Source organism: Citrus clementina, unplaced genomic scaffold (genome assembly GCF_000493195.1).
Source record: "Citrus clementina cultivar Clemenules unplaced genomic scaffold, Citrus_clementina_v1.0 scaffold_8, whole genome shotgun sequence".
NCBI lineage: Eukaryota > Viridiplantae > Streptophyta > Magnoliopsida > Sapindales > Rutaceae > Citrus > Citrus x clementina.
In genome coordinates, this window is record NW_006262022.1 from 2,564,315 (window position 1) to 2,589,550 (window position 25,236).

The following is a 25,236-nucleotide window of genomic DNA, read 5'->3' on the forward strand; positions in this document are numbered from 1 at the left end:
AAAATTTGGAAACTGCTTATCTGCCCATGATAAGTAACAAGTTATTTTGATCCTAAAAATGATGAAAGCCCCTTCATCATTTAGAAGATGAAAGGCAAAGGCTTCATAAAGCTGAGCAAGACCAATCATAAAGATCACTTACGTATGAATTGTTTCTGCAAGAAATTCTTTCGTTGCAATTTTAACTCAGTAAATGCTTTTTGTACATGCTAAGTGTATTCAGATCCTCTACGGATGTTATCTAGTTAAAAAAAAATAAGATATTTAAGATTCGGAGGATACTCTTATGTAGGTGGAGAGGGAATTAAATTACTATCAACTTAGATAATAATGAATATTCTCTACTCATTTTGTTTTTAACTTGCTCGTGTTGGGAGTTCCATTACTTAATCATTGACAGAAATAAAAACATTGGTAGAAATAATACGAATGATTAATAGAAATTATATAAAACTACCTAAAAGTTAAATTTTAAAAGGCCTAAAATACCACTCAATCGGCCCCCCTCTTGGATGCTTAAAACTTGCACAGTTATCAAGTCACGCTGTTGATCAATCACAATGAAAGCGATGGTCCTTCTGGATCAAACGTAAGTTAATTCATTTCGTATTTCTCATGGATTTTTCCTTCCTTTGTTAGATATATAACAAGACTACAAGAGGCGACCAAATTTCCTTTTTTCGTCTTTTTGTTTTATTTATCTCGGCATGTTTCTAGATCTTCGCGCTTTGGCCAAATGCTGCACGTAATGTGATAATTTTTTATTCGCGTATGTTTGCGGTTGAAATTGAATATGTTGCTGCTTCGAAAAGGACAACAACAACAACTACCACCGAATTAGTTCGAATGTGTGGTAACGAGCCTTCCAAATTTATATGTATAGGAATTGCGTAACAATTGAACAATAAACCTTTGAAAGTAAATATAGTCTCTTTAACGTATAGATTAATTATTTGACATGGATACAAATTAAAATTAGTTCGATCAACATGGCTTGACAATTCTCAAATAGTGAAAAAAAATTCTATAAAGGGAACGAAAGTATGATTGATCTTCTTTGCCATAATAATATGATCGATCACTTCTTTTAATTTAACACACGAGAGTGTCTTTGATTGACGACCTTCGAGCTTGTCTTTGTTGGGTTTGCTATCCAATTGATCGTCCTATGCGAGAGGTCTTTATCAACATGCAGTGAGATAATAATATTTAACTGTGAGCTTAATTGGACTACATTTTCCAAATCAGCCTACCCAAGAAAATTACAACGAACAGTGACAGAGTGATCATAATTTACGGCACAAAAGTTAGATTTTTTAGACTTGCTTTCATCAAATTCTCGCTTTCATTTTCAGCTTTTGAATTTTACCATTTATGGTGATATACGTGGCCTTATTCCTAACCTGAAAAGTTAGCCAATAAATTGAGACTTATCTCACAATAAATTAATAAAATACTCTCTCTTTTTTTTTTCTTGTTTTTCAGTGTTTACTTTCCTTGTTTATCATGTATGATGGTGGTTATCTCAGTTGATCTCCGCCCATGATGTATGTCTTATTTTCCACCCAAATCACTTGTGGTGGTATTTGTTTTTATCTAGATCTAGATTTTTTAGGATTTTATTTATTTTCATTTAGATATAGATATGATGTGGTTTTATACTTTTTATCTTTATTTGCATGTAGATATGTCTTTTTTGTGTTGATCTAAAGCTTTTGATGTTTAGAACCAAAACAAAAAATTCAAACTCTGGATTAGTTGCACCAGATCTATTATGATTTTAATTGGTAGAATATATGCTATCTCAAACTAATCTAACTCAAATTCGTCATCGCCAATTTAAATAACCAGAAATTTCTTTCTTTTTTGTTTAGAAACACACTAAAATTTCATTTCACTAAATACAACATACGAATACACAATACAGCACAACAAATAATATTGCAAAGAGGAGCTGGCCCATGACAGTCAATATAACGTGACAGTTTCATTATTGTAAAGATGGATCAGGATTTTCTCCTGATCTAATTTTCATCTGAACAAATTCTATTAATATGATTAGTGGCTAATAAATAAAAAAGAAAAAGTAGTTAAATCTTAATCATCCACTAATACTAAAACACATATGGCACAAAATCTGTAAAAGATGGGGAGTGCTCAGATCATGAGAGAATTATGATTATGTAAAGAGATTAGGACATTTATTACTGCTTTGTTAAAATAATCTTAAAAAATCAAATTGGTTTTGGACGGGACATACATACTGCAAATCACCAATCACCAATTGCTTTTAATAGTGCTGCTGCTTAATCCCCACTAATTTATACTTAATTCATTTAAATTACATAAAATTCTATTATCTATATTAATTGATTATATTATTAACATATTTTAGAATTTCTCACTACTGTGACGCCTGACTGCCCCACTGCGGTATGATCCTGCGACGCAGTCTTGAGATGCTCAAAGATGAAATGTATGGGCGGACCCAATTAAGGCACAGGAGGGGCTTCAGCCCCCCGGCCATTAAATTTTCTTTTAAATGTACCTCAAGCCTCTTATGAAAAAGTTAGATAAAAGAATTTTGACATATTTTTCATATATTAAAAGACTTGTAGTTCAATAGTAAGAGTGTTATTTAATGGTTTCAAAACCTTGGTTTAAATCCCATTAGCCACATTATTTTATTTTTTAAAATATTTTGTGGAAACTACTTCGAAAAATGATATTTTCATGCATTTAAGAAAAAATTTATTACTATTATTATTTAGAATTTAAAAAATAATAATAACATATAAGTTTAAAAGACTTAAAATATATTCAAGTAAACATTAAAAAAATTTAAATTAAATAATTTTTTTTTAAGTTAAGCCCTCCTCACTTTAGTTTTTGGGTCCGCCACTGGTGAAATGAACATGGTAGCAGAGATAAGCTGACCAAAGAAGTTTTGTCTTCAGATGCTCCATTATTGTTCGTGGGGAAATGATAACGAGACAGAATGATAAAAAAGGCCGACAGAAATAATGCGTACACAAATAAAAGCCCCCTCTTTAGGGTTAGACTATGGATGTGTTAGGAGTTTATATGGGGTAAAACACGAATTTTAATCACACACACACGATAAATAATAAATAATAAATTATAATAAATTTATTATTATTTATTATTTTACATGTGTAGTTAAAATTTGTACTTCAACGTACATAAATTTTAATATAACCGAACCCTTAAGTTTATTATGTTAGCAATTAGGTCTGTAAAAGCTGGATCAAAAATCAAAATTAACGTTGTTTTCGTCGGAACCAACAGTGCTCTTACTTATGTCTTGTTTGTTGGTAAGAGATGAATTGGTTGGTAACGAGTTGCTGTTTTCCAACACGAATAGAGAAATTGAAGTCATATAACTAAAGCCCCAGTGAACACGTTAAACACGTGGGGGTACTTTTTATTATTATTATTCTGCAATTTATGTTTAATTGCATGGCTATGCCTATGTCAATATGTGGCAATTCCGGCTCTACATGATTGTCGCTATTTGTCTTATCGACTGAGTTGATGATTTGCATTAATATATATACGGGTTTTCTTAAGTTGTATTTATGGTAATATATAATCAGATTTTTCAGTATAAAAGTAAGTTATAAAACGATATCATTAAGTGAGCTGCTGTAAATTACATTAAATTTTATTTAGGGAGGCTCATATATAATATGAGATAATATAATTATTAATTTATTTTAATTAATTAATTACCACTTATTTGTTTATTGGCACTGGATCAGTGCTTTTTTTGTTTTGATATTAGAGTTTAATTAAAACAACGTCATTAAGACATTTTATAGATTTTCTTTTTAATCATATTGACCCAAATTGTTGAAAAATTGAAACCGATTATTTGACATTAAATGCGATGCAGTGATGATTTGATATAGAGTTGAACTATTGGGATCCTGCAAAATCCTCCTAAAAGCCCTTTTCCAATTACACCCCAGTTAATACCAAAAATACTTTTTTCCTGAATAAACAATATTTTCATTTATAAATAAATGATGAAACCCCTCTTTTCTCTCACTTCACTGTTCAAGATCAAGACTTGGGTTTGAGTCATCTTCTAAAATTTAAACCAAATTCATACTAATGATTGCTGCTAATTATAACCATCTCTAAAATATTATATGGGCAACAAAATTCAATGACGTATGAAACCAATTCTCAGTTCTACGCTTCTAATGAAACTCTTGATTTTTTTTTTCTCCTTATCTCGAGCATCAATATAAAATGACAGACAAAAAAAAGGACTACTAATTTATTAAGAAAATTTAATAAATTTAACACATAAGTCCAAATTGTTTAAAATTTTATATTATTTAATTAGTAGTGAGTCTTAAAAAATAAATTTTTTTAAATATTATATATTTTATTTAAAAAACTACTTTTTAATATCATTTATTTATTAAAAAATTATTTAATATTATTTATTCTCATTTCATTTAATATTATTTAGTTGCAAGCTTATTGTTGTATTTAATCTTTCAAAAAACTAAAAAGTTTTAAATAAAATAAAATAATCAGTAGTGAGCATTAAAAAAATAAATATAATTGTTAATATTAATTATTTTTGTTTTATTTAATATTATTTATAGTATTTATTTCTGTTTTATTTAATGTTATTTAGTTATAGACTTATTATTATTTTATTTATTCTTTAAAAAACTAAATAATATTAAATAAAAAATAATCAGTGTGAGTCTTAAAAAATATATTTTTTACTTAATATTATTTATTTTCTTCAAAAGGATAAATTTTTAATATTATTTATTTTATTAAAAATAAATATTTTAAATATTATTTATTTGATTTTATTTAACGTTATATGGTCATAAGCTTATTATTATATTTATTCTTTCATGAAACTAAATAATGTTAAATGAAATGAAATAATCAGTAATGAGACTCAAAAAATTAATATTATTTTAAATAATATTTATTTTATTTTATTTTATTTTATTTAGTCATAGCTTATTATTATATTTATTTTTCAAAATTAAATAATATTAAATAAAATAGAATAAGCAATTGTGAGTCCTAAAAAATAAATATTATTCTTTAATATTATTTATTTTATTTAAAAGAATAATTTTTTAATTATTTTATTTTATTAAAAATATTATTTAATATTATCTAGTCATAGGGTTATTGTTATATTTATTCTTTTAGAAAGTTAAATAATATTAAATGAAATAAAATTACATTTAAGCATATCACCAGCCAAAGCACATAAAATTATAAATAAAAAAGTAAATAATATTAAATAAAATAAAGTAAAATTTTAAAAAGTCACCTACCAAAACACATAATGTTATAAATAAACTGTAAATAAAAAAGAAGATGAGGGGTTAAATGAAATTTGACATCACAAAAGACAAAAATTGATGGTACTTGCAACTGTTGCAAGGTAGCTGGACCCTATTAAAATAATATTAAGTTGAATCCAATAGTGGCATTAAGTATAGGCGAGCAAGCCGATTGCCTAAGGCCCTATATTCTTTAAAGGCCTCATTTTTTTTGAGTATTTCTTAATAGTTCTTTAATTAATAAATATCTTTTTTTAAAAAAAAATTATGTATTGTAGAAAACCCTATTAGACATCTTTATAATTAACAGTTATACCATAACTTAGAATTATTTTTTATTTATTTATAGAAAATCAATATTTGGTAACCTTAATGTTCAAAAGATATAATTAATAAAATTTTTTAGTCATTAATTCATTCATTATTAGTTTTTCTTAAAAAAAATTTACATTTTTTACCTTTTAACTTTCCTAAAAATATTAAAATTTTTGACTTTTAATATTCCTTTTAATTCCTTGTAGTATAAAAAATCAATAGATAAATAGATTTCTTGCTCTCTTTTTTTTTTACAAAGAGAATTATTACATTCATTGATTCATATTAAAAAGAAAAAATTAGTTTCTTAAAATATAAAATGCATATCTATTATTTGATAATCAATTCATCATCTCAATTTTCTGCTATTCCAAATAGAAAAATATTCTATTTGAAAAAAATATTGTTTTTATTTATTTGTTTGTTTATTTTTGTAATAATTTTAATGGAAGTAAAAAAGATATCTTCTTGCTTATTTTTTTTAAGTTTGGTTTTTGAAAATTTTTAAAATCTTTTTTATTACTATTAAAATTCAAGAGTTAAAAGTCGAATAAATTTTTTAGTTTTTTATATTTCTTTGAGTATTGAAATTACAAAATAAAAAAAAAATCATACAAAAAAATTTTACCTAAGGTCCCATATGCTCTAAAACCGGCCCTGATTGAATCTATCTAAAGTGTTTTTTTCGGAGAAGAACTTATGTTTGTATTTTGACGATACTCTGTTGATCGGTGTTCTGCAATGTGGGTGTCCCACAACCGGTTTGATTTTTTTTTTTTGTTGTTGTTGGTATTATTAAATCATTAATGCATGCGTGTACGTCCTTGTCGTCGTTTTACATAAATGAACTATCATATTTTGTGAATCAGAAAACTTGTACCGTAAACATAGCTCTCTGTGTCAGCATATAAATATGATTAGGGTAAAAGCTCGTTTAGTCCTTATATTTTGAAGTTAGTGTCCGTTTAGTCCCTATATTTTTAAAAATACTTCAAATCATCCCTACCATTAAATTATTGACACTTTCGCCATTATCTTTTGTTCCTTTTAACTTATTTTTATAATATTGCCCTATTATAATAATTTTTTAGACATTATTAAAAAGAAAAAAATAACCCTATTATAATAATTTTTTTAGACATTATTAAAAAGAAAAAAATAAATTACCAGTTTAACACCAAAAAATAAAATAAAATAAAATATATATATTAATTTTTGTGGAACACACTCTTGAGTTAAAATATTAATTTTTCTAAAAAAATTGATAATGTAATTTTTTACGATATTAATTTTTTAGACATACGTGAGCTTCCACAAAAATTAATATATACCTTTTTTGTTTTTATTTTATTTTTGAGTTTAATTTGATAATTTAATTTTTTTATTAATATCCAAAAAAGAAATATTATTGTAAAAATGTAATATTGTAAAAATAAGTTAAAAATAATAAAAAATAATGGCATAAGTGTCAATATTTAGTAGCAGGGAAGTTTTGAGGTGTTTTTAAAAATACAGGGACTAAATAGACACTAACATCATAATATAGGGACTAAACAAGCTTTTACCCATATGATTATTAATTAAAAATGAACTAGCAAACACTTTGTCCCTCGCCTCCCTTGGTAATGGGCAATAATGACATCGGAGTCCCTATAATTGTAGAAATTGAATTTAAATAATTAGAATAGCTTTTTACCTAAATATATAAAAGAGAAACCACTTGGACTGCACACAATATAAATAATTTTGATTTATTATTATTTTTTAATAACATCCTCGTTAGCTCATCGAGTTCAGATCTAAAATAAATACATAAATAAATAAAAAGTCTCAATATATAATTGGGAAAAACTTGTGGTGCAACTATGGTACCGTGCTACAGTTGCATTCAGTCATTGGATATCAGTGAACTCCATTAATTCAAATGCATCCAATGGCTGAATGCAATTATGATACGATACCACAATTACACCGTAGCCTGATCCATGTTCCATCCAAAACCACTTCGATGTTTCAAAGATTATTTTAACAAAGCATTAATAGATATCTTTGTCTTCTTGCAATAATGGAACTATTACATTCAATTGGCCGTCACGGGCCTCATGGCCATGGATCTTTGCAAGTTGCGCAGCTCTTTGCCTCTTCACCGCTGTCTGGTTGGGAAGCTCTTCTGGCAACCTGCGGTGTCTGGACGGTGGGCTGGTTCGTTGTCGTGCCATCCATTAATTTGCTATTAAGTAATAATGTTATATGTGTAGTAAATAGTAAAAATTTTAATTAATTAAAAAACACACGAAAAAAAAACTATTATCTTATAGTAGGTTTTTTTTGTAATTATTATCATTTTTTTAATGATGGGTGCTATTTTTTATATTATTTTTTGTGCACATTTGCATCAATATCATTAATTTACTTATTCCGTGAATCATTAGTTTTCAGATTGCGAGCTTCGTCAAAAGAAACTAATCAAACTATCAAATTCTGGTTGAAATATGGCTCGCAATTACAAATAATTATTGATTAATGCCAATGGAACTATGTAGCAATACTTGTTTATTTGGACCATCAACCTTTTTATTCTTGTAGTACTACTTTTATGACTTCATTTTACATCAAGCAATATTGAAAATAAATATTAACCTATCATTGATGAAGCCAAATTTTCTCCACAACGTGCCCCACGTTCACTATAATTTCCAAGAATCTCATCAGCAAACAACTGAATATTCTGGTCCGACGAACCGCCTCCGGCCACCGCCTGCCTTGCCGCATGCTTCAATTCCACTGCATTTTTCTTGTAATACTCCGATTTCGGTCCATTAATAATTTCTTCAACACATTTCTCCAACTCCTCGTTGCCAACGAAGCCATCTTCACTGGGCCTAAGCCTTAGACCTATCTTGAAAACATCGGCAACGAGTTTAGCATTTGTTGGCTGATCGCTCCATTGAGGGTATGCAATCACTGGCACGCCGGCGACGATTGTTTCCAGCAACGAACTCCAACCACAATGAGTCACAAAACAGGCAAGAGCAGGATGAGCTAACACTTTAGTTTGAGGACACCATGATACCACAAGGCCTCGGTTTTTAGTTTCTTCAAGAAACCATAACGGCAAAGTACCCTCACCATCAGAAGAAGCAGATTCTGATTGCTTAACAATCCACAAAAATGGAAGCTTAATGTTCTTCAAAGCTGTGGCTATGACCTCCATTTGATTAGCTGATAACTGAGCAAGGCTACCAAATGATATGTAAACAACTGAAGAATTTGATTGCTTGTTAAGCCATTCTAAGCAACGATCTTCAGGCTTCCACCTTTCAACTCCAACATCAAGCTTTTCATCTTGGCCTAGCAATGAAGGTGGGACTAAAGGACCGACAGGTCGTATTGGACAAAGCTGAGACATAGACTCAGTGGCTTCTTTCTCTAACTCAAAGAAAGAATTTGCTAATACCCACTTGTATTGCTTATTCAGGTTTTGGAACAAGTCATTGAGAATTCTTGAGAAGCTACCAAATGGATTTGAAGGGAGAACAAATGAAGGCAAATCATGTGTGTGCAAAGTTTGTAACCATGGTAACTCAACACTTGAATTTGGATTCTCCGAGGTGGGAAATGGGTTTAATTTGTTATAGAAACGATAGTAAATAGAAAAAAGTGAACATGGTTGAATCCAAAGCATGGCACACGGGATTCCAAGCTCAGCAGCAACATCAACAACCCATGGAACAAATGGATTGTTAATGATGCAAGAGAGCTTCTTGTGCTTATCATGGTAATGATTTTTGATAAGTTTTGAGAGGTTACCAGGTCCAGCTTTCTCTATAGTTTCCATGTAGTGATCTAAATCGGATTTGCGGTTGTAATCTAAATCGAACCCATCGGAGAAAAATAGACATGGGATATCATCAGAAACACAATCATTGATTTTGCTGCTGGTGAATGATTTGAGCAATTGGTGTTGGGCAATTTCAGGTGTGGCAACCGTTACACTGAGACCTTTAGAGACTAGGCGTTTGCCAAGTCTAAGCAAGGGATTAATATGACTTTGGGTTGCGAGTGATACCATTAGCACATGATGACCATATTCTTTTTCCTCTTTCAAATCCATTTGACTGCTCCTGGAAAGAAGAAGAATAAAGATAAGGCTATGAGGAGCTTTGGAATCGAGAGGTAAATTTTTTATAATCTGAATTTATGTGTAATTCAGGCAAAAGTGCGTATGCAATGACGCTACTGAAATAATGAACTGTCTTTCCATAATCCTGCAAAAATGGCAATTGAAAAAACTCTTCAATGAAACAATCGCATTTTGAAGCAACTAAGTCTGGATGATATCGACTTTCGGTCTATTTGCTGTTGTTTGTCTATTACCAATCTAGTAAACCAGGGCCCATAAATGTCTAGGGCTGAAATTGATGGGGAAATGAATTTTGTTATTTAAATGTGGTGTGTTCCCACCAGGCCGCCCAATTAAAGTCAGTGATCCCACCTAATGATCCAAAAATTGAAATTTGGGAAGAAAAGAAAAAAAAGAGTCCTCCCTAGCCATCTCACTTATCAAATACTAATTGGCTAGTGCCACCATGTTAGAGCTATATCCCACCTAAAATTTTTCTCATCTCAAAGAGTTGAAGAAAGCGAGTGTTTGATGAAAACATGGAGACGTTCAACGAAATGACACGCAGTGTCGAATTGTGATTCGTCCACTGCATGAAAGTGAATAGACAAAAAATTCATACATTTCGTGTCTTAATTGATAGTTTTTGTTTTTAGGGACAAATGATAATTTTTTTGGGAGATACGTCCTCGAGACACAATTTTATTTTTTAGTATAAGCACTGCCAAATTCAAAATTTTTAGATAAGATGCTTGTCTTACTATTAAGTGAGTTGCATGAAATCTTGGCCACAAAAGATATTTTTGATTTACATGTGGTTAAATATGGTGAGAAGTTGACATGGACAACTAACTATTTGAGCTGCTGAAAGATAAAAGTGGTCGAGTTTGAAATAAGTCATCTCTTACGTTATTAGAATAAGATAAAATAAAAAATAAAAAAAAATATTGATTTCAATCTAATAGGGATTGCAATGGGAGGGGAGGAGACTAATCTTCCCGTACCTATCACCGATATTTTGTGTATGTCTCCGTCCCCTCTTCATCCCCATCAGAATTACTTGAAAGAATTATCATTCCCTCCCCAAATAATAACAGGGGATCTCCGAGGGTCCTCAATCCCTGAATAATTAATATATATTTTTTATTTATTTTGAGTTAATTATATTAAAATAAAAATTCAAATAAAACTAAAATTTGAATTATATCTTACATTAACATTGATTCATTATAAAAGTCACATGCAAAATACAAATTATCAAAATAATTATCTTTGTCAATCTTCATAATCCTACAATAAAAAGAAAAATAATTTACTTTTATATCGACAATAAAATAAATGTAGATGCTTAATTAATATTTTTAATAAAATAAAATTTTGGAGCTAATAGAATCTACCCGGCTTTTTAATGTCCTAAATAAAAATTTAAGACTTTAATTAGTTAATTAGGCCTAAAAGTTTAATAATATAAATATTTTGATATTTGTTTTTTTACCAATAGTTATAATTTTATAATATAATTCAAATTTTATTATTTATTTACTAGTAATTTTAAAAATTAAAATTAAAAATTAAAATGGGGAAATGAGGAGGGCATGAGGATTCCACCTCATCCCCGTCCCTTTCCCGAATAAGAAATCAAGTATAAAATTATTTCCGTACCCTTCCCAAATGAGGAAAATCCCGGAGGGTATTTATCCCCGTAGGAATTTTTGTCATCCCTACAATGTAATGTATGGTAGAGAATTTCTTATTTTAATAAAATATATGATCTCTCACTTTATTAGAATGAGGACGTCATTAAAATATAAAAAAATATAAAAATTTTAATATACTAAAAACTATATTTTTTTATCTGTTAGTATTTCAAAGTCTATGTTTTCTTTTTTCACTAGAGAATGATGATATGTGTGTGTGTGTGTAGAGTCATTCTCTAGTACAGTCGCCCTCACTTTTTTCATGTGGATACACTATTAAACAATACAATTTAATAGAGTTAGCTTAGATACACTATTAAACAACACTATTTTAGTGTGCATTGAAAAATAACTTCATTAAACCACACGGTTTAATAATGTGTCCACATTAAAATAATGAGGACGCCCGCACATGAGAATAGTTATAAACATGTACATACAACTATATAATTTAATAGTTTTCTCAAGCTTTAATAAAATTCAGGATTTTGGATCAGATTAGTGCTTATACATATGATGATTTTACAAGTGTTTGTAATTTTAAAACACCAATTTATTACTTTTTTTATTAATGTACTTGTTTTATCTTTTATTTACTAGTCTTATGTGCAATATTATAAAATTTATGTTTATCACAGCATCAATTTTTCAAACATCAATTTATTGCTCTTATATTAATTTACTTGTTTTACCTTTTATTTACTAATTTTATGTGTAATACACGCACAATATATTCACGTTTGCTTTTGGCAACCCCAAGTTTTTTAAAATTTTTTAAAAAATAAGTAAAAGTTAAAAGTTTTTAGGAAGATCTCTACCTTTTTTTTTTTTTTTTCTAACGGCAACCACCAATTTTCTTAAAATACAAACCTATAATATATCTCGGCAACCCCCAAATTAAAATTTTGGTTCTATATATATAATATACACACAGACACACACACACACATACAATTTAAAAAAAATACTAAGTTTAACTTAAATTTGCTATATCATGGCACAATAATATTCAGGAGACATGTTCGCTCTCTATTCACATTTCATTGTGATTTTTGTAACAAGAAAATATGAAAAACCAAAAACAGTGGATGGGTAAAACGTGACCATGAATAAGACAAATGAATAACTGGAATGTGTACAGGTCAAAAAGGATGGATGGAACGCATGTCTACATAACTAGGGACCAATCACTGGGAGGTCACGGACTAATCACCAAGTTGAGAGAAACATACATGAGACCATCCCACCACCTCAGCATAGACTGTCCATAAGGTTTCAAGTCGACTAATAATAGGGCTAAACAAGAAGATATGGCCTAATCACAAGTAACCTACCATATCTGCCAGGAAGCATCTCAGCAAGTAAATTAGAGGAATCAAGAAGCATGTGACCAAGTCTAGAGAAAGAGATAGAGATAACTAAAGTCCAGCAACTTATGGTCAATATAATGTAAGCCCCAACCTTGCAGGTAAATGGTAGCAGGGGCTTGGGCATAATAATGAAGCAGTGCAAATCATCATTCCTGGGATTACATACACTACATATTTCGAAAATACTAAATCATCATTCCTGGGATTACATACACTACATATTTCGAAAATACTGAAAGTTTTGGCTCTCTACATTTTAAAATATGAAACACATACAAAGGTGCTTACTAAGCTTGGTTTACATCATCTTATTAGAAAAGATTTAATTTCTTCCATCCCTCTGTAACCCATTTACTTAAAGAAGAATATTGAAGTGGAAATTGATTCAGGAAGTCTTTGTTGAAGTGTGTTTAATTATTATCTTTTTTAGACAGATAATTATTTTATTATGTAAAAATAACTTGAATTTAATTGGGTGAATTCGATTTACTTAAAGGTTTCAGTGTCAAAATCCTAATTTTGTCAGTTTTTTTTTTTTTGGTCATCGTTAATAAAAATTTTGGAGTTGTTTCAGGGTGGAGTACGAATTTTAATTAAATATGTAAATTAATAAATAATAAAAAATTTATTATAATTTTAATTATGTAGTAGTGAAGAGGTATTATGTTTTAGAGCGATTCTAACATATCTTAATCCTAAATTTACTATTTAGAAGCAATAAGCTATTTTGATACCTGCTCTAGCCCTTTTGCTGTTGTTTGTATTGTGCATGATGATGATTGATGAATTCATTTTGGAATTTGGAGGCTGGATTCCAGCTTCGTTCATGATCGGTAGGCTCGCGACACTTTTGTGCGATGAATTTTGGGGAAAAAATAAAATAACAATGATCTTTATTTTTCAAATGAAAAGCCTTGTTTGAAAGTGACTTGCATGAAAGTCTTGGCCACAAAATTGTGTGTGTGGTGCCCAGAGATCATTATTTCGCTTTTCCCTCTCATATTTGTCATTTTAGTAATCTTTTAGTTTTAAGGACCGAGCATCAAGACCCAACCACTTTATGGGCCTCAAGGCCGAAGCTGGGATTATTAGGGTTTGGATTTGATAGAGCCTACCCAATTAAGCTCATCTCAGCCCATAATAGAGCCTCGGGTCCTTTTAATGAAACTTACCTGCATAATGTAATGTTCGTTTTTTGAGTTTCCGAACGAATTCTGATCCAATATCGGTCCATCCTGTGCTGATCTTGGATCAAAACTAGATCCAAGACACATGAATAATATTTGACGCCACTTCATATTGTTTAATTTTGAATTTTGAAACATATGTTGATGGATTTTCAAGATCAAACGCACATGTTTTGTGTAAGTAGTCTTAACAATCAAGGTATCTTTCAAAAATTAAGCCTGCCACCATTTTATTTCCCATACAAAGGCTAAAGCACAAGTTTGATAATATTTTTGTTGTTTATTTTCTTGAGAGAAAAAAGAGAGAGAGAGAATTTACCGTATAAGTAGAATCATCATGACATATACTTTCAGAAGAACTAAATAGTAAAATAATCACAATTAGAGATGGGCAATGGGGTGTGCCGGTCGTTAGGAAGGCCCATGCGTGCTCTTATTTGTGTTGTGTTGTGCCCACCATGTGATTCGTACCGCATCTAATTTTTCTTTTTACTTAAGCCGGGGCCAACACACGTGCCACACCCACTTGTGCTGCCTCATGCCTTGCCGAAGAAAAAAAAACACGATAATTTTTTTCTTTTTTTTAAGAGAACATGCTAAGTTATTGGCATACCTTTTTTAAGCCTATGTACTTTTGTAAGTCCATATGCCTTTAGTCAAATTCAATAAAATCAAAAATTTCAAACTCAAGTTCATATTCAATAATAAATTAACAATAGTAAGAGAATATAATACTAATTATTAGGTTAGACCATATGGTATTATAATCATTTTTTAATACTTAACAACAACAACAACAACAACAACAACAATAATAACAATACTTTTTTTTAAGGGTTAACTTAATTGTTAACTTTTATTGTTTTTTAAGGGTTAACTTAATTGTTAACTTGGACTTATATAGAGTTATAGATCATAATCCGTAATAACATTGATACATATTTATAAAATCATGATATCTATTATTCATTTAATAAATTATAAATATAAATCAATTAGAATAACTTTTTTGAAACTAAAAATTAAATGAATTGAAAAAACTTGTACTAATAAAATTTATTAAAAGATTTCATTTCAAGTTATTTGTAAAATAATAATTTTTTAAATTTACTTTCATTAAAAAGTAAAACGTGTTTATTGCGGGGTCTTTTTCACGTGCTATGCTTTAACTCATCTCTAATCGCGGCGTGCTTTTAAAGCTCATGTGCGTAAAAATTCTAAGGCCAGCTCATCCCGCATACATGCCGTGCCGTGTGCCCCACCAAAATGTATTCATACCGTGCAGTGATATACGAACATGTGCCAAGGGTCGTGTGCTCCACCAAAACGTACTCACACTGTGCAGTGCTATACGGACACATGCCACGTGCCGCCCAACCCATTGGCCATCTCTAATCACAATACTACATGGTAGATTTGATCTATTTTGCATTTAAATATTCAAGTTGCATGATTACAAAACTAATCTCGACAAGATTCTGTAATGAATATAAAAAATTTTGTATCATAATATTTAGAAAAACAAAAAATAAAAACACAATTGTGTGCTAAAAGTTAATTCAATATACAAACAACTTTTTATTTAGTAATGCCTTACCGAAATTTTCAACTTGCCTATTTTATTCTCCCCATAGATAATTATTTACAAGCGTGACCAACAAAAAATAAATTTAAAGAATAATTCTACCCCCTCCAAGAAGTAACTCAATATTTTATCTCAAGTACTAAAATAGCAGTCATCCATTAGATATTTAATTTCATAAAGAGTTGAACTATTAACACCTCTTTAAAAATCTATTAAAACCCTTGTTATGTATTTACATTTTTACTCACAACTAAAATTACCTAAAAAGACATATGTATTCGATAAAACGTATTAATTTGATTTCAACAAAGACTCTTTACACTCATTTTCAGTTATATGTTCAAAATTTCAATTAAAATCTATTCACCACGGGGAAAACAACACAACTTGAGACATTTTTCAAATCCTGCAATAAATTTAATAAGGTGCTTATTTCATAATTTTTTATAAAAATAGTGTTTGGACAATTTTGTAAAAGCAGCTTATTTTATAATTTTCTCCACTTTGTCAGCAGCTTTTAAAAGCAGGTAGGAGGTTACTTTTCATAAGTAGCTTATTGAATAAGATATCACACCTTTATAAAATGTCTATTATAACCCTATATTTTAATAAAAAGACAATTGTATCTCACTTATTCATAAACCCTTATATATAAATCATCAAACATCATATTACCGCCATAACCACATATGTTCTCTCTAATTTTGATCTAGTAAGTTTATATTCTAATTTCATAACTATGACTTTTAAAGTTTAATCTATATTACATATTTTGAGAAAAAAGAAAGATATGTCTAAACAATTTATTAAACATATTCTAAAAATGAAAAGTAATTAAAGCTTATATCTATTTTGGTCATTATATAATAAAACAACACTTTTGTAATAAAATTTATCAAATGAATATACTTTATTTGTCAAACTCACAACAACTGCAACAACACAGTTTACCAAACACGAATCTACTTTTTAATCAACAGTTTATTTCATCTGCACAGCACTAAGGCGGACAAAAAAGCTCGATCCTGCCCAAGCCCAGTCAGCCCAGGCCCGCAGGCTTCGTCCTAGCACATGAGGGCCTGGACAAGGGCCCAAAGTCCGAGCAAGGCCAAAGCCCACTATTTTTTTTAAATAAATTTATAAATTAGAATAATATAATTAAAATTGAAAAGTAACTTAAAAATACAAAAAGAAAACTTAAATTCTTCACTTATAGATCAATGATGATTCAAAAAAGTTAAAATTATGATACTAAACTCTCTCTTTTGTGTTAATTAATTAAAAGAACGTTTAAATTAGATAATCTAGTATTAAAGAAAATTAAAATTATGAGATTTTATTTGCTTGATTTATTATTTTATTTTGAAATATTCATTTTCTTTAATGTACCTATGATTATAATAACTTGTTGATCATTAATTTATTTCAAATTTACAAAATTTAATAAAAATAAATAAAGCCCAAGTCGTCTGAGCCCAGCCCAGGCCCGCAATGGGCCCGGCCCGACCCAGGCCCTCATGCAAAACTTGAAGTGGGCTTGAAAAAGCCTAGCCCAAGGCTATTGTTTGTCATCCCAACACAGCACAAGTAGCTTATTTCATCAGCCTCCGCAATCTCAAACTGACCCTTAATAAAGCTGAGGGTTTGAGTTCACAATTCTTGTGCAATTTGCAGTTGATCTAATAAAGTCAATATTGTAAGTACTTACATGAATTCTATCCCAAACCAAATTTTTTTATAAAACATGAATTAATTTCTTTACCAATCATCCACGAATCAGCAAGCAGAATGTCAACCTCTCAAAATAAACTCAATAGCTATTTTAATCAAAACAAACCACTCTCAAATTTCTTTGCTGGCTTATATTTGAGCAACCCAAAAAACCCAAGCATTGTCCTTAAAAATTCGGCAAGCCGGCAACCCTTGAAGTATGGCAAAACAACAAACCCATGTAGGTACCAATTCGAAAGAATATATATTTAGCCATTACTCTGGTTTATCAACAACATTCTATTTTTTTATTTTTTCATTTTTTACTATTTAGGGTTACTTTGGGAATAAGTGTGGTACTATAAAATTGTCTAATTTTTTCTTAATGTTTTAATGGGATGAGTTAAGAAAAAGGGTTTTAAAAGCTTTTTAGAGATAAAAGTATGAGAAATTATATACCGTCCACCTGTTTGTTTTACCTTTTTAAAAAATACACAAAGATTTTTTTCTTTTTTCAATACGCCACCTGAAGTTAGTCTTTTATTACACCCATCCACTTTCGTTTGACTGTTGTTAGAACGTTGCTGACGTCAGAGGGGTAAAATGGGCATTTCATTCAAATACCTAAAATTATGTTGTATTATACTATTTTTTTTAAAAAGAGAAAAACGATGTCATTTAACGCGATTTGACAATTAAAAAAAGAAAGAAAACCGACGTCGTTTAACTCAACTGAAAGAGAAAAAATAAATACAAATTTTCTAAGTTTAGCAAGCAACAAACACTATTTTCCTCCAATTTCTAGCATCCACCTTTGCTTTTAACTCTGTTGCTTGAAAAATTTTAAATCCAGCCAATTTATCTCCAATTTCCATTTATTTTGGGTTAAATTGTAATTTTCCTTTGAGGGCAAAAAGGTCATTTCATTAATATTATGTTAAATCCATTAATAGAGATCATACGGAAGTGAACGAGTGCAATAAAAGGCTAACTTCAGGTGGTGCGCTGAAAAAGAAAAAATATTTGTGTATTTTTAAAAAAGACAAAACAAATAAGTGGACGGTGGATAATTTCTCTAAAATTATTTATCCAGTTCCTAATAGTTGCACTCTTTCATAAATGATAAAATTATTTATAGCAATTTTTCTATTTTAAAAGTCGTCATTGCATAACCAAATTAAAGATTACAGATTAAGGACCTATTTGTAAAAATAACATACTGTGTCCTAACCTGAAAAATCAGGATTAATCCAAATGATATTTCTCCATTTAACTATTTAAATTGTGGGTTGTTTACATTATATTTCCTCAATTTAACGTTTAGTTATCAAGTTGAATGCGGCATGCCCTCATTGGTGATGACAGAATGGTGGAGAAAATGAAGATATCATTAGCCATTAGGGCAAGGAACTGGATTAATATCGTTGCGCCACATGTTCATGCAGCCGTGATTAATTTCTGTTAAACAAATCAACATAAACTATTTTGTTTTTAACACGAAAATATCATAATCAAATCTCGTGAATAAAATCTTTGATGCTAAGTTTCGCTTCCTCCGAAATTATCCATTATAACGAGCTTAGTCAAGATTGCTCATTCAATTAGATAAACACACATGTTTGATGGAAGTAATCTTAACAAACACCAAGATATCTTTCAAAAGCCAAGCTTGCCACCGTTTTATTTCCCAGAATTGACGAATGCTACAGCACAAGTTTGACAATATTTTTGTTACAATTGTTTATTTTCTTGGGGGGGGGGGGGGGGGGAGAATCTACCAATTAGTAGAATCACAATATATTTACCTTAAGCTGTATTAATTATAGTGAACCGATCGATCACAGCACTATGAGGTAGATTCGGCCTGTTTTGGACTTAAATATTCAGATTGCATCATATATTATAAAACTAATTATCTCGACAAGATCATGGTAGTAAATATTAGAAAATTTTTTATGTAGTACGTAGGGAAAAAAAAGAAAAAAGAAAAAAATCACTCGCACTGAAGGTCATTTCAAAAGTATAGAGAAATTCAATGCACAAACAGCTTATTATTTGTCAAGTACCAAAATACCAATCCTATCAGAAACTTTTTACATGCTACAGAACTAACCAAAATCACTATTCTATAGATTTCCACAAGTTCATGACAATGCATTTATTGCTTATTGCCTGTAATTGTCTTATGGTGCCCATCACCAGGGCTAGGACCCGAGTTCTTTAATCCTCCGAGGGTTTTAAAGTTCTCATATTTGTGTCCAATACCAGGGCTTGGTCCTGACATCTTCCTCATCTTAAGAGAAAATAACCTTCCATTGATCTCCTCAACTGCGTCGCAGCGCAATCTTGAACCACGCCATGGCCTTGATTCAGCTTCAAGCATGGGGTTTAGCAAGACCGAATAAACAAGAACAAGAATGAAAATGTAGCAAAAAGATTTAAGTGCTCCCCCGGCGCCCATGTTCATTAATGAATATCTATTTGTGTTTTGAAATATTTTGCAAAGAATGCGTTGCACTTGTTTATATTTATAGTGTTCAATTTTACTTGTGGTGATGGTGATAGGGCATTGACAAAATGAGAACAAAAGCATGTCGTTTTTAACAGATGTTGAACAAGGTGCGTGCCGGCGCCGTCTACGAAAGGTTCAAGTTTATTAGGAACCATCAAAGCAGGGTCTTTGGAAAATGAAATTCAATTTTGGGGCAACAAAGAAGTTTGGTTTGTTGAAAAGACATTAACAAAATTTCTCTCTATAGTCAAATGGGAATAAATTTGATGCTATATACTTGTAATTAACGTTGCTTAGGCTACCAAAAAGGTGCCAGCAGTTTCAGACTTTTTTGCAGCCGATATGTGTACATTTATATTTAATTTAAAGGTGAATGACGATCATTTAGGGTGGGATATTCAAATTCCCTAATTTTCTTTCAACGTCCCCTTTTTTAATTATAATTTGTGGACATGTCTACGATACAGATTCTGTAACAAACATCTCCCATCATCCCACCATCTTATTTTTTATTGTTAAGTTTCTCACTCCACATCCAACGGCTGATGCTGCAGGCTGTAGCTTACAGATTCTGAAAGCTAGTCAAGTCCATAATTTGTTATTTTAATTCATTAAATCTAAAAAATTATAAAAGTACACTTAATTAACTACTTTCTCTCTCTACTATAACAGTGGTCAAAACCTAAATTAGTGTATTTCTCTTTCCTTTTTTCATTCTTCTTACTAAATCAATTTGTCTTTTTTCAATATAATATTATCAGCTTTTACCTATTATTATCGTTTAGAGATTGTACTTATGAAATTTGACTAAAAAATTCTAATAGATTCAAAGTGATATAAAAAATTTTATTTTTGATTTTTACAGGACGTTTGCTGATCATTTCATTTTGTTTAAATTACAATAGGACTAATTTGTCAATTTTTGAACAATTTCATTTGTTAAAAGTTTTTTTTACTTCATGTATCGTAATAAATTTTGATAAGGGAAGGAGATGGAGGGAGAGAGAATAAGGTGAAACAAGTAATTGATCAAATTATAATTTTACAATAAAATTTTAATTCTAAAAAGGTGTAGTGAGAAATTTAATAGGTTCAAATAGTCCTACCCTTCATTTCTCATAGTCTTCTTTTTTGATATCATGTGTAAAAGATTATTATGAAATTCGTAGGGAATGAGGGGTAAAATCTGAAAAAAGAAAAAATTGGGAATTTATTTGTCATTTTCCCAAAAATTTATAATGGACCTCCAGTAGTAAAAATATTTATATAGAAAAACGATATTTGGCCTGAAATTCCTTTAAATTAAATTTATCGATTATTTTTATTTTTATTTATTTTTTGGGAGAGATGATTGAGCGTGTCAATCTCCCAATTCGAGTGATGGACATTTTACAATTTTAGTTTTGATTTTAATAAGAAGGAGCCCCCTACGTTACGTTAATTGTAACGTAGCACTGGCCTAACAAGAAACATTAATTTTACTAGTTTCAATAGACAGAATAATCTAGGTTTTTACCTATTATTAGATAATGAGCTGAATCAAGGTTTTTAGATAATAGTCTAGGAACCAACAGTGATGCCCACTTATTATTTCTAACTTTAAGGAAAGACGAGTAAGGTTCGATTAATGAGGTTTATGCAAGCAATAAGATTGGACCACTTGATGTGAATACTGAATAGACCAATATAATCAGATTTTAAGAACGAATTATCTAAGAAGTTTCTATTCGAGTGAATGATATTTTGGTCCCCTTTAGAAATTATTTTTTACCATTCAAGTCATTGATAAACTCTGACATTGCTGAGCGATAAAAATAATTTTATAGAAAATAAAATTAATCATTTTAATTTGCAGAGGTCTCAGACAATTAAGCTGTATGAGAAGAAAATTATATTTATGCATATTTTTTTTCTTTAAAAAGCTATTCTAACACTAGGGACAAAGAAAATATTAAGAGTGTCTTTACATGTTGGATTGAAAATTGAGAATGAAAAATCATTCCCGTTGTGTGTGGTTACTACCATAAAAATGAATAGTGGAATGGAGAGTGGTGGGTTCCCCTAAATTTTTTAATAAGGAATGAGAATCTTATTTTCATGAGAGATGTGATAATGAAAATAAAGGGAAATGACCAAATGAGGAATGAATTTACATCTTTGTCTTTAAAGAAAATTAGATATTCATTTTACCTATTTAGATATTAGATGATGATGATGATTATAAGAAGAAGAAGAAGAAGAACTAGTTTATTCAAAATATTATAGTATTACGTTCGATGTTATAATTAATAAACATGCAAATATTTCTCTTTAAAATGTTTACTTTTTTGTTTTCTTAGTGAAGAATATATAATTTTAACTAAGGGTATTTTGATAACTTACAACAATAAATTCTATTATAAAATAAAGTAAACAAATCATGAGAATACAATTTATTCTAATTTCAATTTCTACAACTCAATTAAACAGTTTATTATGATTTTCCTTATTATTCATTGGAAGTAAACACCGTAGGAGTTTATAGTAAACTTTGAAATGGGAATAAACGCACTAAAAATAGAACAAAAGTGATTTAAAATTAAGAAATTTGAGGGGTTATATAAAATTAAAGTGCTCGTGAACCGAAATCGTTGAACGTTCTTAAAGCTGAAAAGGAAGTATGCCAAACAATACCGACGAGAGAATCAATTTTACAGATTTAGACGGTGAAACCTTTTGTCGTAGAGCCCACTAGAATGGATAAGTTGCTCCTCATTAGTCTCAGTTCATAATGTTTGTTCAACGTAGCTTTTAATAATAGAGCAATGGAAATTCCTGGCAGCTCCAAAACGTCCAAACTTGCTGTTGATTGTTGGTCACAGGTCATTTCTCAAAACCAATTCCATAAAGCAGAAAATGGGGACTTTTAATTCGCTGCTCTTTGGCCTTTGCAGTGAGGAATCCATGCATGCGCAGTCAAATTAAATTATAGTCGAGGTTCATAATTAGGCTCCCCAAACAAAAAAAAAATTAATAATTACATACGTTTCTTCAATTAGTGGCAATGTCTTACTGATAATTGGAAATTGATACTACTCCATAGCTTCAAATTTATATTTTAAAATGTGCGGACACGATCAGTTGTCGATTGTATGATGCTTAATATTTAAAATTAGTATGATAGTTATATTTCACCAATTTTAATTGGGTGTTTTCATAATTGCTACTAAATGCTAAAATTACTTTTACGAACGTTATTATGTTTTATTTTTTTTCTTTTTATTGCAGTTTTGTAGAAAAGAAACTTTAATGTTTCTAAAAGAACAAGAAAGGAAACCATATCAAAGGTTGAAATTAGGTAATGATCCTAGACATTTAGACCCAAAATGTAAAGAGAGGACTCGATCTCCTAAGGCCCTGTGGAATCTTAACATTCGAAGGGGAAAAAAAAATGCAAGGTTGGTGCATATGCATCTAATGATTAATGCCATCATGCATACATTCCAACTTTATCTACAATATCAGTTAAAAAACCAAACCGCTTAGGAAAGTTGATATTCTCTATAGATCTTCAAAATTATCAATTGGAATGAGAGTTACTATTGCAATCGCAGTGTGATGAAAAATGGAGGTGTTTATTTTGACCTCCAAAAATGCTATCATTCTCAAACAATTAATCAAGATTGTTATTGGGCAAAATCATTTTCAACGGTTGTACATCAATCACTGGTTCAGTGAAATATTTCGCATGGAATTAACAGTTTGAGATTGGTGCTTGACCTAACTCAAGTCCAGATGATTAGGAGTTTGACAAGTATCCATCATTTTTTATTTTTTTTGTACGATCGAAATCGAGTAATCATGGCTTTATTAGTAATTGCTATTCAAAGAGAATGAAAATCACTGCAATGACTAATAGTCAAGTTTTTGTGATGGTTTCTCAACTTTTTGTATGAATATTTCTAATTGGAGCTTATCAAGACTTGAAATTGTGCAATAATTTGATATAACAGCTTCGTATCATCTCATGAAAATGAAATTTGCAAAGGTTACGTGGAAGGAAGCTAAAATAAAGTAGGATGGTATCATTTTCATATGATATCCATAATTTTATCCTTCGATAGTCCTCCCTTAATTGTTATTAATTAACTTTGGACTTACGACCTGAAATTTGATTATTATGAAGTATCTATCAAATTGATTCGTTACGACATTTTACTAAAAATTAAATCTTTTTTTATTAAGTATAAATCACAGTGATTTGATAATTTTAATATAAACCCAAATTTAACTGCTGCATTCAAATACCCGCAAGCTTTCTCTTTCACATCTAATTAGATTAGGAATATATATGTTTAAAAAAAAAGATAAATTTCGGATTGGCCTCTCGTGAAGTGACATTCTTTAAAATATTCTTAATTATTATAAATTTCAACTTGCCACTATTTTTTAAGGAAAAAAAAAAGAAAATTCATTCACCAAAAATCAGGTAAGTTTAAAGCTTGCAATAATTTGAGGGTATTTTGAAGATTATCATTTCAGAGATAATTTGCAATTAACTTGTTAAAAAATCATATTTATCCTTCAAATTAAAATCTAAAGGAAAAGATTATAATGTTGGGGATACAATAAATATTTAAAAAAAAAATTGGGGACCGAAATGTGAAAGGAAAGTAATAAATCTTACCTAAATAAACATCATTATGGGCTAAATATAATCCCACTCAAGCTAATTACTGAGAATTGGAACAAGTTCTTCATTGGGTCGATAAAGTAATAAAGTATGGCTCTTAAGGTATTGTTGATGCAAATTTTTGCTCAATGTATAATGATTGATTTGTGTTTCGGACTTTCTTCTAAATCGAGTATTGTGGCTTATTTTTTCTTGGGATGAGTGTCTCAAATCACGTGTCTCCTTGTGGCTAATTGTTCTGTAAAAAGAAATAATTATCAACGCGTGATGGGGTTGCCGGCGATAACCCTCCAACACTCAAGTCGTCTTTCAAATTTGATTATAGAAAGAGAATCTAAAGAAGGAAGGACAACATATCTTTATCTTTTTTTTCTCTTACCTTAAGGACAACATATCTTTATCTTTATCTTTTTTTTTCTCTTACCTTAAGGGCAACATATCATTATCTTTTTTTCTCTTACCTTCAAAAGAGGGAGTCTTAGCCTTTATATAGGCAACTTAGAGTCAATTGGAGAGATTATGTGGCACTTTTCTTGTGACAAGTTTCAGCCAAAGCCCATGCATGGAGACACATATTCATGTGTCAATACTTGTTCATGACAAGTAATCTTTAGACATTTGTCATGTTTTTGGGCCCTTAACCTTTAATGGACTTTAGCTTAAATTCAACACTTATATTGGTTCCTTATAAAGAGGATTGATTTTTTAATA

At 29.9% G+C, this 25,236-nt stretch overlaps 2 protein-coding genes across 2 annotated transcripts; both read right to left on the reverse strand.

Moving 5' to 3' along the window:
* Positions 1 to 8,124: 8,124 nt before the first annotated feature.
* On the reverse strand, positions 8,125 to 9,971 carry LOC18035043 (UDP-glycosyltransferase 84B2). The gene has a single exon (XM_006422860.2). It carries the CDS (start codon positions 9,781 to 9,783, stop codon positions 8,305 to 8,307), a length of 1,479 nt encoding a protein of 492 aa, XP_006422923.1. The 5' UTR covers positions 9,784 to 9,971; the 3' UTR covers positions 8,125 to 8,304.
* Positions 9,972 to 19,499: 9,528 nt separating this feature from the next.
* LOC18034567 (precursor of CEP16) lies at positions 19,500 to 19,802 on the reverse strand. The gene has a single exon (XM_006422861.1). It carries the CDS (start codon positions 19,800 to 19,802, stop codon positions 19,500 to 19,502), a length of 303 nt encoding a protein of 100 aa, XP_006422924.1.
* Between the last annotated feature and the right edge of the window lie 5,434 nt (positions 19,803 to 25,236).